The 19,708-nt window shown below is 39.1% G+C and overlaps 1 protein-coding gene across 1 annotated transcript in view; it reads right to left on the bottom strand.

Annotated features, from left to right (window-relative positions):
• ryr1b (ryanodine receptor 1b (skeletal)) overlaps nucleotides 1–19,708 on the bottom strand; it is a 110,175-nt gene that overhangs the window by 55,893 nt on the left and 34,574 nt on the right. The window contains 18 exon segments of the mRNA XM_058750549.1: nucleotides 7,021–7,133; nucleotides 7,136–7,580; nucleotides 7,674–8,118; nucleotides 11,628–11,854; nucleotides 11,967–12,053; nucleotides 12,162–12,324; nucleotides 13,354–13,514; nucleotides 13,613–13,742; nucleotides 14,165–14,517; nucleotides 14,615–14,823; nucleotides 16,320–16,494; nucleotides 16,664–16,869; nucleotides 17,040–17,187; nucleotides 18,585–18,744; nucleotides 18,832–18,915; nucleotides 19,016–19,119; nucleotides 19,229–19,333; nucleotides 19,433–19,649. Coding sequence (XP_058606532.1) covers nucleotides 7,021–7,133; nucleotides 7,136–7,580; nucleotides 7,674–8,118; nucleotides 11,628–11,854; nucleotides 11,967–12,053; nucleotides 12,162–12,324; nucleotides 13,354–13,514; nucleotides 13,613–13,742; nucleotides 14,165–14,517; nucleotides 14,615–14,823; nucleotides 16,320–16,494; nucleotides 16,664–16,869; nucleotides 17,040–17,187; nucleotides 18,585–18,744; nucleotides 18,832–18,915; nucleotides 19,016–19,119; nucleotides 19,229–19,333; nucleotides 19,433–19,649 — 3,532 coding nt within the window.

Genomic DNA, 19,708 nt, shown 5'->3' with positions numbered 1-19,708 from the left:
AAATCAGGCAACCAGCTCAACTTAATTTACACACACAATTTTATCACAGACAACATTTTGGTAAAACCTCTAAGCATCTCTGATCATTTCTTTATTACATTTAACCTACATCTTACTACTTGTGTGCCACCGATTCTTCTACCAGTTACTTTTAGGCAAAACTCATGCTCCCTTTCACGCTTCCATCATACCTCTGTAGTGTCATCCTCTCTTCCTTCATCCACCCATTTCTCATCTCTGGATGTGAATACAGTAACTGATACTTTATGATCCACTTTAACTTCTTTTCTATTCTGTCTAGACAAGCCAGTGCATTCTACCCCTTCTAACCTAAAAGGTTGCCCCATGTATCATCACCTTTAGTGTATTTTGCTGTGCAGCTTTTTGGGTGACTCGCCAATGTACTAGATTTCTCTAATACAAAAAATTAAGTAGGCTTGACCAAAATTTTTGTGGGGAGAAGAATTTATTGAAGAAGGTCGTGTAGCAGTTCTTCAGTAGTGATGTTAGCACGTAATCCCTGAAACAATCTTAACCCTTGTAATAATCTTAGCTTCTCCCAAAGTTCTGTCAGTGGGACAGAATTTTATACCTCAAGACAAAAGGGCTACAAACAACAGATACTGTTGGTACCTCCCGCTGGAGATCCAGCAATCTACAAGACATTCCTGAGGAATGCTGTTCCTTTGTTATTCTAATGGAATGGATCATTTGGTTCACACCTTTATAAACACAGTTACATTATTTATTTCACAGAATGACCAACTAAACATCAATCAAACAGGTGTCAGAAGCTGCCCTTCAAATGAGACTGCTTTACTGTCGGTCACTATAGCCCTGCAGATTGCAAAAGTCGATTCCAAATCATCAGTTCTCATTCTGCTGGTTCTATCTGCCACTTTTGACACTGTAAATCATCAGATTTTCCTTTCTACCATCACAGGAACTGCACTCCAATGGTTTGAAGGTAGGTCTTTCAGGGTTCCCTGGGGAGGAGAAGTATCAAAAGCACATCAACTGGTCACTGGGGTTCTTCAGGGATCAGTTCTTGGACCCCTCCTCTTCACCATATACACTACATCACTGGGACCCATTATACAAGCACATGGTTTCTCCTACCATTGCTAAGCTGATGACACACAGCTCTATCTTTCATTTCAACCAGACAATCCAACAGTAGCTGCATGAATCTCAGTCTGCCTGGCAAACATCTCGGCATGGATGAAGGAACATCACCTGCAGCTCAACCTGGCAAAGAATGAGCTTCTTGTCTTCCCTGCCACTCAGACTCTACAGCATGATTTCACCATCCAACTAGGAACATCAACAACTATTCTTTGGTGACCAGCTTACCTTCAAGGACCACATTGTAAAGACAGCTCGATCATGCAGGTTTGCATTGCACAACACCTGGATGATCAGGCCCTTCTGAACAGAGCATGCTGCACAGCTTCTTGTCCAGGCTCTTGTCATTTCAAGGCTGGACTATTGCAATGCTCTTCTGGCTGAACTTCCATCATGCGCAATCAAACCTCTAAAAATGATTCAGAATGCAGCAGCATGACTGGTCTTCATAAAGCCCATAAGGGCCCACGTTACACCTCTCTTTATCTTCCTGCACTGGCTATCGGTTGTGGCTTGCATCAAGTTCAAGACATTGATGTTTGCGTACAGAACAGTCACAGGCTCAGAACCCTCCTACTTCCATTCACTCTTACGAATCTGTATCGCCTCCAGAAGCCTGAGATCTGTAAGTAAGCGACGCCTTGTGGTGCCATCACAGAGAGGCACAAAAACACTTTCCAGAACATTTTTATTCACCGTTCCTAGCTGGTGGAATGATCTTCCCACACCCGCAATAATTAAAAGAACACCTGACACGTTATCCGACAGCAACACTAATTTAATCCCTTATTCGGCCCGTTTGACATAAAAACTGCAACCCAAACCGCACCCACATTTAACGAGTTTGTTTGCCCATATAATCATTAGGAAATAGAGTAAACTTATTTGGCTTGCTGTCCTCGATGAAGCAGCTTCAACTCGAGCTCTGATAAAACCCCCTGGGGACATGATATGAGGTGATTACAAAGGGCAAGGTACCTAAGAAGAAGGTGGAGATTGGGGAGGTGGAGGGATGCTGGAGCAGCTGAGACCGGAGAGAGGTAAGCAGCTGCTTATATACTCTGGCTGTTGATTGAAAGATTAGATGGGCTCGCTCCTCCCTAACTTACGTTTAGGAACTTCATTAAATCTCCTACATGAGGTAGACAAAACTCATTTATTAAAACTTTTATTCAAATTGTGAATAGAGTAAATACAGAAAGCAAGCAAAGAGTGCTCCCTTTAATATAATCACTACAGCTGTCAATCAGTGGCAGCGCGATTGGTTACATTGCTTAGCGTGTACTGGACTGAGTCAAAATAGTCTTGGCTATTGGACCCGCAACCGGCCCGTGCATATCACACTCCGGCCCGCAACTGTACCCTACACATAAAAATCATTCCACCCATTATATCAAATATTAGCGGTTAACCTGCGTGTACCCGCCCGTGTGCAGGACTCAGGCTTCCCCCCTGTGGACAACATAATAGACAACTTTGGCCCAAGAGAATGATTGAAATATGTTTGAAATTTCATTCTTTATCTTATGAGATACTGCGATTTCATTGTAATCCTTCTCGTAAAGTCACGGAAATCACTATTACAGTTTTTCTCAATTGCCTTGGCTCAATTCTCGAATTATTATTATTTTTTCCAAAACATTAAGTTCAGATTTCTGAATAATTAGCTTCTTGTTCACATCAGATTGAAATTTCTTATTGATTTGAACAAATTGCAAAAGCTTTGGCACATGTGTGCAAACAGTAAGTACAATTGTCTGCAGTTTGCACAACAACTAATTGCATACGGCTTGTTGATCAAAACTGATGAGTCGATTCTCACTTAAACTGTCAAACTCTTCACAACTTCTCAATCATTTTTCATCGTGTAAGCCATCACATTCAAAACGATCCATTCAATTATGAAAAATTGGTATAAACGCATGTATATTCCATAAATATCTGACACTGACATTGTTTGTAATGTCTGCTAAATTGGCAAATGACCTCTAATTACAATACAATTTGAATCAACCATTCAACCATTTAACCAATCAAGTTTGGGAGCATATATATGTAGATTGCCCACAGCACAATCACTAAAATTTTTTGAGAATGGAGGACTTCCACAACCCTGAACTGCAGCAACATGCTCATGGAAGAGCAATTGGAAGACGTGTAAGAATATGTGGTGGTGGTGTTAGAGGAAGACATAATAGAGGAAGAGGGGGAAATAGAAGAGTCAGAGTCTCTGATGAAATCAGAGCCACACTTGTGGATCATGTCATAAATCGTGGTTTTACAATGGAAGAGGCTGGTCGAAGAGTACAGCCTAATGTAACCAGGTCCACAGTGTCATCAATTGTGCAAACCTTTCATAGGGAAAACAGGTAAATATGTATTTATTTTTTTGTTTTACAGTATGTAAAGTATTTTTATAAACAACAATATTGTAAAGGTAAATGCAAGTCTATTTGTACATTCTATAGAACCGCACAACAACCTCGTGCTGGTGGCAGAGCAGCAGTATTTAACCATCAGCAAGAACATGAAATTTGCAACATGGTCATATCAGGCTAAGAGAGATTCAAAGTGCAATCATAAATGACAATGTTTTTGCAAATATAAATTCTGTCAGCATTTCCACCATAGACAGAGTTTTGAAAAGACATCAAATGACTATGAAACAACTCTACAAAGTGCCATTTGAGAGGAATAGTGAAAGAGTGAAGGAGCTGCGGTACCAGTATGTTCAGGTAAACTATTGGTGTGCACTTAGTGAGTTTTACTGTACTTCTAAGATGCCTGTATTCGGCATCTTAGAAGTACAAGTTTTAGAAACCCATAAGAAGAGAAAACATTTACTGAACTCTAGAATAAAAATTAACTTTATTTTGTTTCTGTGTTTCTTCGTAGAGAATCATGGATTTAGAAGGACATGAAACAACCCACATTCTTGTTTTTGTGGACGAGGCCGGGTTCAATCTGTCCGAAGGCCAGAGAAGTGGTCGCAATCTCATTGGACACCGAGCCACAACTGACACACCAGGCCAACGTGGGGCCAATATTACAATGTGCGCTGCCATTTCAGAGAATGGTGTTCCACATATTCCACACATTGGGCCCTATAATACCCAGCTTCTCCTGGCCTTCCTAAACACACTTTACAGAGACCTGATTCCAGAACAAGAGGTTTAGTTAGACCGCATTTGCCTAATTATGTTGTTGTCTGGGATAATGTCAGCTTCCACCGAACCAACATTGTTAGGGACTGGTTTGCTGCACATGAAAGGATAACAGTAGAGTTCCTTCCACCATATTCTCCATTCCTAAATCCAATAGAAGAGTTTTTTTCAGCATGGAGGTGGAAAGTATATGATCATAGATAGGGTTGTTCCGATTCCGATACTAGTATCGGAAATTCCACCGATACCACAAAAAATTCTGGCATCGGTATCGGCGAGTACTTGAACCCATGTACCGATCCGATACCATTTTTAAACAAGACCTATAGTTATGCGCGCTAGCTTTGCTTAATGCTGCAAATCGGAAATCAATTCTTCTTCGCTGCTCAGAATGCAAAGACAGGAAGTTGTGCTGTGTTGCCACACAAGCAACCACTATTTAGAGCAGAGAAGAAGAAATACAAACGTGCTAGCACATTGCCAGTAAGTTAAATCACTCGCATACGCGACTAAATCTTCACCCTGGGCGACTAAATGATGTCTAATATTAGCCACTGGCTAATAAATGATCAGATTTTACTGGGAGGCTATGTATAAGTTTAGCACAGATATATTGTCACTCGCTGAACACTCTGACTGAGCGCTTCAGAGTTTCACTCTCCGTCAAGCGATATATTTTTCAGTTCATCTGAATGAATGCGCAGCGCACCTGTATTTGACGTACCGTAAGCTCTAGTGTGAAGCGCACGACTCGCCGTCGCTTTGCTTTTTTCCTCACACGCAAAAAGAGAGAGAGAGGGAGAGGGAGCAAGGGAGTCTTACATGTAGCCTGTCAATTCTGCATGGTATGTAAACGTTATTCTTTGTTGTATTTTTCTGTCAAAATAGACAGAAAGAGTTCCTTTGGAATTCTTCAGCTTAACTGCCGGGTTCTCCGGTAGTAGGCGGAGCTAATGCGCAAACGACAATCTCATTGGCTGGCGTTCACCTATTATCGTCCCTGTTTTGATTTCAGCAAATCCGTTCGAGCCAATGCAGACAACGTGATTAATATTCATGAATCCAGCAGCTCGTTAATCCTTAGTGCGTTTTATATTGTTCTGAGTAGAATTCATAGTATGATTATTATCTTATCAGTATTATTGACAGTTTTGCCCCATTTTTACAGAAACACTGAATGACCAAAAAAGCACCACCACCGGTCTTAAATTCAGTTAAAATTACTCGCCAGACTATCTATCTATCTATCTATCTATCTATCTATCTATCTATCTATGGTGAAGCACACCCTAAAATAATTGTATCAATTCATACAGGGCTAGTAGTACATACAACTGTATAACCAGATACACACCCGGGTATCGGATCAGTACTCGGTATCGGCCGATACCCTGAGCCTAGGTATCGGAATCGGTATCGGGAAGGGAAAAAGGGTATCGGAACATCTCTAATCATAGACCACAAGATCAGATTTCTCTGTTGGATGCCATGAATGCTGCATGTAAGGGCATCACAGCTGATCATTGCAGGGGATGGGTGCGGCATTCAAGGAGATTTTTTACCCGGTGCATGGCAATGGAAAACATCAGATGTGATGTTGATGAAAATCTTTGGCCTGACCAACAAGAGCGACAGTATGTCCACCAAGAATAATTTTTTTCATGGATGTTATTTGGTATTTTTGTGTATTTGTGGTAACATAAGAAATACGAAATGTACAGTAATTGGACAAGCAAGATTTCACTTTACATGTAATACATTCGTACAAAAATGTACTGTATAAATACAAATGTTCATATACTTTTTTTTTTCTATGTACTATTGACTCTTCTCAACAAATATCAGATTTTTTTTTTATAAAACCTTAATTTACATGGTTGACTGTCATGGTGAAAAAACAACTAAACATTTTGACCAGTGTGGCTCACACGATGACAAAAATACTTTATATTTTGGTGGCCTATGCCAAATTACTGACACGATAACTAGGTTTTGAAGCATGAATGAAATGTTTTGGGTGAGTAACTGCATTTTGCAGACATATAAAAGACATAATAAAGTTCTGAAGTTCAAGCAAACAGTTGTGACATTTGCACTCACAGTTTAGAGAATGTTAAGATTGTTTCGAAAATGTGCCAAAGCAATTGAGAAAAACTGTAACTGTTCACCTGATTGCATTGCCATCTGTGTTAGAGCGTTGTTGAGTGAGAACCAGAATGTATTGGAAACACACTTCTGCCTACCACCTTTGGGGGCAGTCGTGGCCTAATGGTTAGAGAGTCGGAAAAGTTGGTGGGTTTGAGTCCCGGTACTGGCAAGGACTGTAGGTGGGGAGTGAATGACCAGCGCTCTCTTCCACCCTCAATACCACAACTGCGGTGAGACCCTTGAGCAAGGCACCGAACCCCCAACTGCTCCTCGGGCGCCGCAGCAAAAAAATGGCTGCTCACTGCTCCGGGTGTATGTTCATGGTGTGTGTGTGTGTTTGTTCACTACTCAGGGCTGTGTGTGCACTTGGATGGGTGAAATGCAGAGGACAAAGTATGGGACATGTCATGTCCTTTCCTTTCCTTTTCCTTACCTGACTTTGCCTGAGAGGTAAGGAAAAAAAACACTTACTTGAGATGATTTTTTTATATCTCTGAAATATATTATTGTATTCTTGAAAACAATCTTTTATTGTGACAGACAGACAGACAGATAGATAGATAGATAGAGCTATTAAACTTGCCTGCAGTTTTACAGACTCTGGCAGCTTCATTTGAAGTAGTCCCTCCTCCGGTGCCTCCTCTTCCTCCTCTTTGGCTCCCTCGCCTACTTCTTCTGCCTCCTTTTCCTCCTCAGCTTTTCTCCATCCACCTTCTCTCCCTCCTCCTCCTCTACTGCCTTCTCAACCTCTTCTCCTTCCTGTCCCTCCTCCTTCTTCAGAGCTTTCAGCTCCTCATCCTCCTCCTCCTCCTCCCCAACTCCCTCATCCACGGCTTCCTCCTCTCCTTCAGCCGCTTCTTCTTTCTCCTTCACCTCCTCTCCTTCCTCTTTGGGAGCAGCTTCCTCTCCTGGTTCCTCTGTCTCTCCTGCCTCCTCTTTCTTTCCAAACACATTGGGATCAATCATCTTGAGAATGTGCTTGACGTCTTCATCGTTGAAGATGCCCATAATGAGGAGGGTGCTGATGAGTTTGAGAATAGGAACGAAGTGGAACTCAACACTGCCCCCAACAGGATCGCGCATGGCCTGGCTACCATCTAACACGGCTTCGGTAAGCATGCTTAGAGCCTTGGTCTTTAGCTCCTGTAAGGGAAGAAAGAGTGCAGATATTAACATCAACAGATATTATCTGCCTAACAGCAATCAGTTTTGGACTCCACTGTATTCTCATCGTACCTGCAGAGGGATTATGGGGCTTAGGGTGTACAAATCTGGGTCGGTACCCACAAAGTTGATGGGGGAGAAGTGTAGCTTGGGTCTGAGGCAGGTCGTGAGACCAACTCCTGGCAGGTCATTGGCCGCCTCTGCATCTGGGAAAAGCGTGATGCTGAGCGTCTCTTCTGTCATGGGAACAATAAACTCACGATTGGTTCCCAAGCGGTTGCGTTTGGCTGACTCCAGATGGATACTGATGAGAAGGTCATAGAAGCCACTGCGGAGAGGACCAGGCAGGTAGGTGCTCTCAATAGCGTAGAAGAGCTGTGATTCGTCCACGTGGCTGCAGAGGGCATGGGCCACACGGTTGTTGCCCAACGCGCACACAGCGCAATAAAGCATCAAAGTGTGATAGTGGAACTTCAGTAAGTCATGCTGCTCAGACAGTTCCAGGATGTCAATACACCTGCATATGCAGAGAGAAACACGTCCACTATTGAACAATACACAACTAGATTAAAAAAAATTGTCAAGACAAACTTTGATGTTGGTTTGAGAAAGCCTGGTCAGAAAGAAATTTTGAAGATTTTAATGCTTCAGTATGTTAAAGAGTAAATTCCCCCAAAAATAAAAATTCTGTCATTAATTACTTACCCTCATGTCGTTCCGTTCATCTGTGGAACACAAATATTTAGAATATATATATATATATATATATATATTTGAGAGCTTTCCCTCCCTAGACAGAACTTTTTTGTGCACAAAGAAAACAAAAATAACAACTTTATTCAACATCTTTTCTCTTCCGTGTCAGTCTTCGATGCATGTTCACGACAGTACCATAACATATGCGTGTACATTCCTCTGCTTGTAAACAAGTCGCAGCGCATGCATCGTGATACTCTTGTGAATGGCGGTGGAGACTGACCCAGATAAGAAGAAATCATTGAATAAAGTCATTATTTTTGTTTTCTTTGCGCACAAAAATTATTCTCGTAGCTTCATAAAATTAAAGTTGAACTACTGATGTCAAATAGACAATTTTAACAATGTCCTTACTACCTTTCAGGGCCTTGAACGTGTCAGTTGCATTGCTGTCTATTCAGGGTCAGAAAGCTCTTGGATTTCATCAAAAATATCTTAATTTGTGTTCTGAATATGAACAAAGGTCTTACAGGTTTGGAATGACATGAGGGTGAGCAATTAATCACACAATTTTCTTTTTTGGGTGAACTATCCCTTTAATATTGACAGCTGGTGGTTGAAATGGGTACTGCAGTTCAAACTGAAAGTATTGGAGAGAGTTGTTTCTCCCGCCCCCTTCTCAGATTATGAAGGTTACTATGTTGCTCTGGGTGGCTGCTAGGCAGTTGGGTGTTGCTATGTGGTTGTCAGGATATTCTGAGTGTTAATGTGCAGTAGCTAGGGTGGTTTGGGTCATTGTTTGGTGGTTTGCTAGGGTGTTGCTATGGTGTTCTGGGTGGTTGCTAGGGCTTTCTGGATCATTGCTAAGATGTTGCTATGCGTTTGGTAGCATTTTGGGTATTTTTGTTATGGGGTTGCTAGGGTGTTGCTTTGTGGTTAATAGGGTGTTCTGGGTGGTTGTTAGGGTGTCCATAGTCACTGCTTGGTGATTGGTAGGGTGTTCCGGGTAGTTGCTAAGGTTTTTTATTATTATTTTATTTTAGGTTTTTAAAGGTTTTGCTGGGTCACTGCTAGGGTGTTGTGATTTGTTTGCTGGGGCGTTCTGAGTGATTGCTGTGTGGTTTCTAGTGTATAGTCATGTGGTATATAGGGTGTTCTGGGTGGTTGCTAGGCGGTTGCTAGGTTTTGTTATGCAGTTTCTACGGTGGCTTTCTGGGTGGCTGCTAGGTGGTTATTAGGGTATTCTAGATACTTGCTACATGGTTGCTAGGGTGTCCTGGGTGGTTGTTAGGGTGTTCATAGTCACGACTTGGTGGTTAATAGGGTGTTGCTATGCAGCTGCTAGGGTGTCCTGGGTGGTTGCTAAGCTTTTTGCTGGGTGGTTGCTAGGGTTTTGCTATTTGTATGCTAGGATGTTCTGGGTGGTTGTTCTAGGCAGTTGCTAGGGTGTTCATGGTCATTGATAGGGTGTTGTTTCTAGTTTCTAGGGTGTTCTGGGTGGTTGCTACCAAGGATATTATAGTTTTGAATTTTTAAATTAGTTTTTATTTTAATATCGTTTTCAAATTTCCTATAATTTTAGTTTTAGTTAGTTTCATTAATGGTTTTGTTAGTTTTAGTTTAGTTTTTATTTTGTGTACACATTTCTATTTAGTTTTTATATATTTCAGTTTCAGTTTTAATTTTAGTAATTATAGTTTAACAGAGTTAATGGACACTTCCAGTATAGACCAAACCCAGGCATTTAATTTTAGCAAAGTTGAATGTTTGCAGTTTACAGTTAATTCTTTTGTAAACATCTTAATAATGAAAATAAAATGATTCTTTACAATTAAAAAAAATAACAAAAATATGCAACTTATATGTATACAATTTATTTTATTCATATTCATGTTCATATTCATTCATATTAAAGATGTAATCTTGTTTAATATGTCAATAGTTTACAAACAACAAGGTTTTCAGAGTTACTAGACAGCATCAGGCAGTTGAGTATTTATCAGGGTTGGAGCTAAATTGAAGAAACACGCCCTGTGTCCCAATGCAAATACTATCCACCCTATCTGCCCTAAATATTATTAAAAATGACTAATATCAGATAGAATTTAGCATGGACAGTGTGCACATTGGGACGCAGACATGTTCTTTGCAATCGTCATTGAAACTCTGTAAACTTTATTTTTGTCCATCTGTATTTTCAATGCATTAATTTGTTGGATTTTTTGCACGAGCCACCGGTGCACACTACTGTATGTCCCGTCTCCCTCTATGAATGTATACAATAAGAAGAAACAATCTAAAATGGTTTGAAATCTCATACTACTCAAAAATAAATGCGATATGGTGATTTAAATGATGTTTGCACTTTACTTTGACGAGCCTCTCCAGCGTGCACGCGCTTCAGATGAGCAACGCAATCAATCCCAGTTCTAAAGCCCCTTTTACACAACATGGCCAGCGGTGAAAACACAGCGCGGCTATGGCTTTCTCTCGTTTTGGATGCATTTTATACAGTCAAGGCGATGCTCGTGTCATGGACTCTAGGCTTACGTTACCATAGTAATCGCAAAGCGTGACAAAATGACTCTTCACTAAAGTCAGCTGGTCCAAAACTTTTAATTCTGTGTCTAACTCACTCTCATGTTGTTCTCGCACGTCAAGCACACTTTTAAACGTTCGTGCGCTGTGAGGTGTGCATTATTATTATTTCCCATTTCATATTTTAGTTATTTCCCATTTGGCGTCTTGTTTTTTAAATGCAAAAACGCATTCTCTGTGATTATAGGACGCAGCTCACGTGCATGAAGCGCCATCTATTTCCCTGAACAACCATAGGTCTGATTTTCTGGCACAGAATGAGAGCTTATTAAATCACGAACACGATTATTTATTTTTGCTAATTATTATTTTATTTTCGTTAGTTTTTCAGTTACTGTTGTTAGTTTCGTTTAGTTTTAGTTTTTCATTTATTTAGAAATTTTAATTTTATTTCATTTTAAGAAAATGTTTTTTGACCAATAGTTTTAGTCTTAGTTTTAGTTTTCGTTTACGAAAATAACCTTGGTTGCTACATGGTTGCATGGTAGTTGCATAGATAGATAGGATAGATATAGATACAGGATGCTTTTAGAGGGGATTTCTTCTTCTTTAGCTGGTCAGGCTGGCTGGGAGACCAGCTGAACAACCAGCTAAAATCAGCTTGGCTAGGCTGGGCGATCAGCTTAAACCAGCTAAGAAAAGCCAACCAGCTTAGGCTGGTTTTTGCTGTTTTTCCTGCGGGGTATTGTTTTCAATTTAGGTTTTTTTTGTTCTTGTCTTGTTCTCCTGTACCTGTTCTCTTCAGGTATATGCAGAGCCATCATGGTGAGAGGCTCTGTACATTCCACCATCCAGCCGTGCCTCTCGCTCACCCGCCCCACTTTTGGATTCAGGAAGTGGTTAGGCATCCGGCTCCAGATCACAGGGGTCAGCATTTCAACATCCAGCCGAGGAGGACACTGGGGCACCGGGTTCTTGCGCTCACTACGGAACATGGCTGCCGAAAGAGGCATGATATTCTATGGGATGGAGAAAAAAACGTGATAAATTTAAGGCTACAAATGTTTAGTAAAAGTATTTCTAAAAGAAAACTGTTGACTTTTTATGCCAGAAGCATAGGATAGTGCAGACCTTGAGTTTTCCGAGTTCCAGCTGCAGCATGTTCTGGCTGGTCGGCAATACAAACACAGCTGGGAACAGCTTAGTGTTGGGCTCCACCTGACAGAGCATATGTATACATATGAGTTCAAATGAAGAAAATGCACTCCTAACAGGGACTTTGAGTGCCACTACAGTTCCTCCTTTGAAGAGATGATCTTCACTTACCTGGTAGAAAGTGTTGATCTCTTTCCCATTGGCTGTGAAATTCATGAGACCTGTTGCCAGGTCAACCAAGCAACCAATCACCAGATCCTCCTGGCTGAACCTCTGCTGGGTGCTGCCGCCAAACTCTCCTCCCCACACCATATAGCAGTTACTCCTCTTCATACTGATAAGCAAACAGAATATTGTAAGTGTTCTTGAGTGATGAATAAACAAATATTTTGTTGCTTAATCAAAATTATACAATAATACAATACCGTCAAAAAGTTTGTGGTCTTTCTTTCTTTGTAATGAGTAATTTTATTTAGAAAGGATTTATACATTTCTATTTTAGAATTCTATTTTAAATAAATACTGTTCTTTTCAAATAAATGGTGTTTCTTGAGCACCAAATCAGCATATTAGAATGATTTCTGAAAGTGTCACTGAAGACTGAAGTAAAGAATGCAGAAATTTCAGCTTTGACATCACAGCAATTAATAATATTTTATAATATATTAAAATAGAAAATAGAAAAATTATATTAAATTGTAATGATATTTTGCTTTCAAGAAAATAAATGCTGCCTTGGTAAGGATAAGAGACACTAAAAAAAATCATTTTTTTTAGCTGGTATCTGTTTACTTAAATAGAAAAATTTCATAATTTAATCATTTAAATTAAATCTTATTTGCAGATAATATGTTTTTCATTAAGAATTTTTCTTACACCTTTTCAAGCAAATATATATATATATTTTGTTGTTGTTGTTATTTTAAGCATAAATCTGTCAAAAATAGTGAGGTTTGTGCTTAAAATAAAACGTTTGCCACTGGCACAAGAAATTCAAAATTTTAGTGAAAATAAATTTGATTTCAGTTATTTTTCTAGATCCAAAAGTTTTAAATGTGTGTTGTACATCTAAAATACTACACTGAAAATATGATAAATATAGGCATTACACTTTAAAATCTCTTTTCTTTTCTTTTTTGTTTTGTTTTTGCTCCCAACTGATTCTTATGGTCGGTGACTGAACTAGGCCACTGGTGCACTCTCTTACATCACCAAAATCGATATTCACCTACATCACCTCACTATACCGAACATTTATTTTTAACTAAACACTTCTCTGCACTGCAGCTTCTTGTCCTTGTTGGCCCACATTTTAGTAATTTGACATGGCAGATCAGTGAGCTGAATTTTTATATCATCTCACCTGTCATGTATGTTGCCCTTGTCGTCTCCAACAGTCACAGTGACAGTGCGGACCTTAGAGAGGTCAAAGTTGAGATCATACATGTGGAAGTCTGGGGTGACCCAACCCACCCATACCCCGCTAGGTTCTTGACCGGCGAAGATACGGACTGAGTAATAGTACTGCACAGTTGAGACAGGGAGAGAGAGAAGCATAAGTAAAAAAAAAAACAAGAGCAAAGAGTGTGTTAAATATTACAGATCTTGTAATGAAAACTGACTGTGGTCGTATTGAGGATGATCTCTGGGTCGTCACGATCGTCAGGCACCACATCCTCAAACAAACGGGGCATAATAGGTGGAGGTGGAGGAGGAGTGATCATGGCTGCCTTTTTAGCTTTAAACAGGAAGCTGAGGGAAGAATTGTGAGGGTGTTTTTCAACATTTTACATTTTTAAAATTAATATATTTTAAATGTACTAAATTGCAACTTCATCATTACAAATGTGTAATTACAAATATATTTAAAAACATGATATACAAGTTTCAATAAAATGACATTAAATTCATTACAAAATCTTACTTCACCATTAATGCTTGTGAGTAGATTCGGCAGTACACTTTAACCATATTTCCCCAAACAAAATAGTTAGTATGAAATTACATATTAATATGAATTTAAGTTCTAATTAACTGGGTCAAGTGTTTTCTTTTAAAGTATATCATTTACTTAATAAGTACTCTTTTGAAAAGTATGCTGAAATGTACTTCTCTTTCACAAGGGTAAACATACAAATGTTAGCATAAACTTCATAAAAGTCCTCAGATCTCACCCTTTCTTCTTTCCTTTCTCAGATGCAGTGTCTTTGTCATTTTCCTTAATGCTTAGGATATCTTTGGGCACGGATGGCTCCTTTTCCTTCTCCTCCTGCTCTTTGCGACTGGCTGACTTCTTCAGCACCTCAAAGTCAGAGTCGGGGTCCACCTCCAGCACCTCTTCTTCAGGGATGGTGAGGGTTCGTGTGAGGGGAGTGGTGCCTGCAGGCACCTTGAATGTCAGGTGGAACTCTACAGGCATGCTCAGTCTGAAGAACAGCATGTCTGTGTTGGCATTTTGGGATCCAAAAGTCTTGTGGGTTATTTTAATACAGGGGGCGCTGTCTACGGTTCCATCCACACGAGAGACCTACAGGTCACATGAGAACAATAATAAGATATTTCATAATTTTTATTCATACCTTTAAACTCAACTAAATGACACAAAAATTGCTTAAATACAGTACCTCAATGTGGTTGTGGTCGGTGGGCACTGGAACATACTGGGGGAGGCTCTTACTGAACCACATTGTGATATCTCTCTTCATGTTGATGGCGAATGGCTCAAAGCCTTCTTGGAGCCCACAGATGGCAAAGTAGCGGAGGCTGCTAACATTCTGACCCAGGTTAATACGGCCGACCTGGGAAAGACCCAAAGTGCAGACTGGAATAAAACCTGGAGGGAGAAGAACAAAGAAAAGAAGCTGATTTAGTAGAGGGGGGGGTGAATACAACATAATATTGCAATATTTTAAATGGCAATATTGTTTTAATCTTCTTATGTACATTGCAAAAATGAAGTAAACTTTTGATACTAGAATTGCTTTTTCAGTCTATAGTGCTGTTTAATGTTTTTTTTCAGAGATGGAGGCATCGGAGAAATAAATCAAAAAGCCTTCAGCGATTAAATCTAAAAAAAATTTAACAAGGAAGAGATGAAGAATATGGATATGACACATAAGATTTGCGAGGAGTGTGGTATGAAAATAAAACACTCCGGAAATACTACAAACATAAGGACTCACCTCACACTCCAACATCCAGAGATAGCATTAGCCTTAGCAAAGTGTGGCAAAGTTGACAATAAATCAGCTACTTTTGGGACTTTTACCATTGAAAAAAGGTATTAAATCATAATGTATGGTGTTGTGATGCTCAGCATGTCGCAAAATGTGTAAAATTGCAATAATATCATATTGTGCCTTAAGAATCATGCTAATTTTTTTATCGTGGCGGCTCTGGTAGTAGAGTTAGCGTTAGCTTTAGCTAAGGATGGTAAATCAGCTTTTTTGGGGGCATTTACAGTAGAAAATATACAGTATGTTATCGCAACACTTAGCATGTCACAAAATGTATAAAACTGTAATAATAGTGTTTCATTACTTAACCATGTTAATATTGCACTGTGGGGCCTCTAATTTCCACTCTTTTCACTAATTTACAGAGGAGAACAGTGATTTGTACTTCAAATCTAATTCTGCATTGCCTCCAGATGGTATTTTGACAGAACTTTCAAAATTATATAATTGTTAGTTATAATTGCAAACTCATTCTTTTTTTTTTATAACAAACTTTACAGTAGTTCACATGCACTATATTTAAAGTCTTCTGTAGTCATGAAATGGCCTACTAAAGCCACATGTTCACCCTATTTAATGCCAAACGGCATCAAAAATGTCATCAACATCAAAGCTGTCATATTAGATTTTGAGGAAAAACCCAGAGAATAACTTAAATTGTGCTCTGTTTTTTCCTTATAGGTACAAAGCTATTGAATGGCTTAAAATGTAGCTTATTAATCATAAGGACAAATTTTATGATGCCTTTTTTGTCATTTTGGAGCCAAAAAAAACAAAAACAAGGCCACAATATTCTTCAAAAATGTAGATATTGTGTTTGATGGGAAAAAGGAAATATAATCCATTTATCATCTGGAATCCCTTTCTTTAATGTAAAAAAAAAAAAAAAAAAAATCAGTGGTAATCAGAAATAAATTTTCATTACACACCTTTTTAAATCCAAGACCAGGATTGATCTGTGTCTATGAAAACAAACCTTGTGAGACTTTTCCTGACCAGCTAAATGACAAAGCGTATTAAATAAAACACATTATCCTTCAAAACAACTCATTGAAACCCTATTGATAAACAATGTTATAGCCCAAATCCTCACCGTCTCCAATCTCAATGTCTTTGAAGGCCATTTCAGAGCCAGAATCGCTGATCAGCATCTCTCCATTAAGAGTGAACATGATGTTCATTTCAGTGAGGTCTATCATGCACCCGACCACATCACCAGACTGCCATTGACGGCCAAATGGATCATTACCAATGTGCCATCGCTGAGCCTGCAGGAAGAGCAGAGGAGAGTAATTCAGAGTTTATTGCAGCTATCCAAAATAGTTTGTCAGCAACTTGTGCGGCACACAAAATGTATTGGTCCAATTAGCCGGAAAGATGGCCTACAGCCTGGTACCATATAACACAGCAGAATGAGATTAATATGACACCACTGACCCTGTTTCCATTAAAGACATAGGCCAGCTCATCAGAACCAAGCTCAACGTCAGAGCGGACATTCGGTCGAGCCCAGCCAACTCTCATCTCTCCTGTGGTTACGGCCTCAAACTCAAAGTACCATTTCCCTGAGGTAACAGCATACTGCTTCTCTGCCCTGAAGATACGCACTTTATCTCCACGTGCGTTCTCAACACCATGACCACCTGTGGGGGAAAAGAGAGATTAGGACTGCAAAAACAATATGATTCCCAACAAATATGTATCTGAAGTTGGGCAATGACTTCATTAAGGTCTGTTCCCAATAGTGATTATTTTGACATCCACACTCTCAACCTCAAGACACTGGTAATAATGCACTAAAACAAAGACTCACTGCTCTCCTGATCTGGGGGCTCGATGTTGTATCCATAGCCAATCAGAGTGCGCACAGCATTATTCACACTGTCTCTGTTGGTCTTCTTGGTTCTCTCGTCCAGCAGGTTGTATGGCACCAGACGAGGGTTACGCTTATTAAAAATGTCCTGAGGGTCACAAGGTTAGTAACAAGAGTAAGTTTTTGAAGTATTATTAGCTGAATTCCAGTTCACAGAAATGCAACGGTAACACAACAAAGGCCCTGTCACGGTTTCTGTTCGTTTGGACTTTGTTTGTTTTTGTTGCACATTTGAGTTTGTCATTATGTTCATGTGTGCCTTGTTAATTATCCTCGTTTGGTCTGTTTACTTAAGTTCCTGCCTGTTCAGTTAGGGTTTGTTGTGTCTTGAACATCAATGTTATGTGTATCACCAGCCTTACTTTGTGTGGAACGGAATTGTGTGGATCTATTAAAGACTGTTAACCTTCTTCTTCATGTTCGTGCGTGTTCATCAACACCATATTGTGACAGGTCCAAAATATGATATCTAATTTGGTAACACTTTAGTATAGGGACCTATTCTCACTATTAGCTAGTTGCTTATTAGCATGCTTATTATTAACATATTGGCTGTTTATTAGTGTTTATAAAGCACATATTCTGCATGAACATATTCTACATCCCTAATCCTACGTACCCAACACCTAAACTTAACAACTACCATACTAACTATTAATAAGCTATTAATAGAGGCAAAATCATAGTTAATGGTTTGTTAATAGCGAGAATTGGACATTAAAATAAAGTCTGACCCTAATTTTTAACCAATTATAGTTATTAATTCCCAGATATTTATTTTTTTTAACTAGACATATTAATAATTAACAAAGCTGACAAAACATTTTAATTATAATTTTGCCATAAACTTTATCAAAATAAATATATTGACATTAAAATTTGAATATACTGATTATATAACATTGAGCTATAATCACATGGTATGGTGTGTGAAATAAAGCAAAGGTGCCATAATCTATAAGATTTTGAAATATAAATTTAATTAATTATTATTATAAATTAATTATATATTAATTCATACAGGTATCATTTTAAACATTGATTATTATTTTATCAATTTTCTGGAAATACATATGTTGTGTTCATAAATGTTCATAAAAATTCATGCTTATTACTATTATTAGAAATATTATTACTTACAAATATTATTAAAATTTCATTACCTTTTAATTTGAATTTTAATCATGTTCTTTGCCTGATACCTTGAATGAAATTCAAGATTTTAATTGTAATTTAAAAGGCTTGCCCCTTTTCACAGACTGTGACAGAATATTTTATACTTATTAACATTGTAAATCTAGCAAGGTTGTTTTTTTTCTTCATTTTTTTATACACTGTACTTTGTTATATTAACCTGAAATTAAATTTCAGTAAACTAGTTAAACAGAAAGCTAGTTAACACAGTGACTAAGGATGACTGAGGACAATTTTCTCACTTAGAAACATGTTTTATTATGGCAGAGTCAGCACAGTATCCACATCTACCTGCACAATGCTGTAGGTCCATCCTTGTCTCACTCTGTCCCGTGCCCAAACATTATGCCCATTTTCTGCCAACTTCTCTACCAACTGGTTCTGATTGGGCGTCAGTTTGACATGATTGAGGTCTAGAGGAGCAGGTTTGTACCCACTGCTCATCACATAACTGACCCAGAAAAAGAAAAACATGAAAACCAAAACATTATGCATTATAAAAGACAAAAACCTGGGTGCATTTTTTTGGTTTTCTTACGTTTTGGGCAATTTGATCTTCCTCAGATTCTCCTCTGCTTTCTCATCTCCCATGCCTACATGGCAGCCCAAAGCTAAGAGGGTTCTGGAGAGGTCAAGGAGAAAAAAGTCGGTGAATAAATTGGATGGACAGATGGATGCATAAGCAATGAACTTTAGACATTTGATATTCATCAGACACTCACTTCAAGGTCTCTCCAGACATCTGGAGGTTATAATTCCTCTCGGGTTCTGGAAGACTCTGAAAGTCCACTAGACATGGGTGCAACTTCTTATTATCATCCCTGAACTGAGAGAGAGAGCATTTAACTTTAATAAGGATCTTGAGTTTGTATGTACGCTATGCTTGTGCTTGCGTTGGTGTTTATTTGTGAAAGACAGAGACAGAAGGCGCTCACCACTCCATAGGTCCAACCCTGCTCAATACGAGTCACAGCCCAGAGTTCATGGATGTTTTCTGCAAGCTTCTCTCTGATCCGCTCCAAATGAGGAGGTAGAACAATCTACAAATGACATTACATACACAATACATACACTGACTTGCTGAGTCAAAGTGTTTTTGGCAAGCAACAGTGGAGCTGTATGTGGTTAGTTTAGTTTACCTGGGCAGTGTCAACAGGACAGGGAGTGAATGAGGTGTGCGTGAGGGACTGCGTGGGGCCCAGCAGGTTTCTGACTCCACCAAAGTCATGTTTATACTCCTTAATGGGCTCAATGCGCATTCTGTCTTTGGGGAGAAGAGCTTCATAACATGGTGCGTAACCAGGAGGGGGCAAAAACTTAAAATCCCCATGGCGACCACCCAAAAGGAAGCGAGCTCTGAAAAATGAAATGGAAAAAAGGAGATTTTAGTTTTTTATTGTTTTCATTTATAAAAC

This window comes from Onychostoma macrolepis, chromosome 18, assembly GCF_012432095.1.
Source record: "Onychostoma macrolepis isolate SWU-2019 chromosome 18, ASM1243209v1, whole genome shotgun sequence".
Taxonomy (NCBI): Eukaryota; Metazoa; Chordata; class Actinopteri; order Cypriniformes; family Cyprinidae; genus Onychostoma; species Onychostoma macrolepis.
Note: the sequence above shows the minus strand (reverse complement) of the source record. Positions and strands in the feature narration are given on the sequence as shown.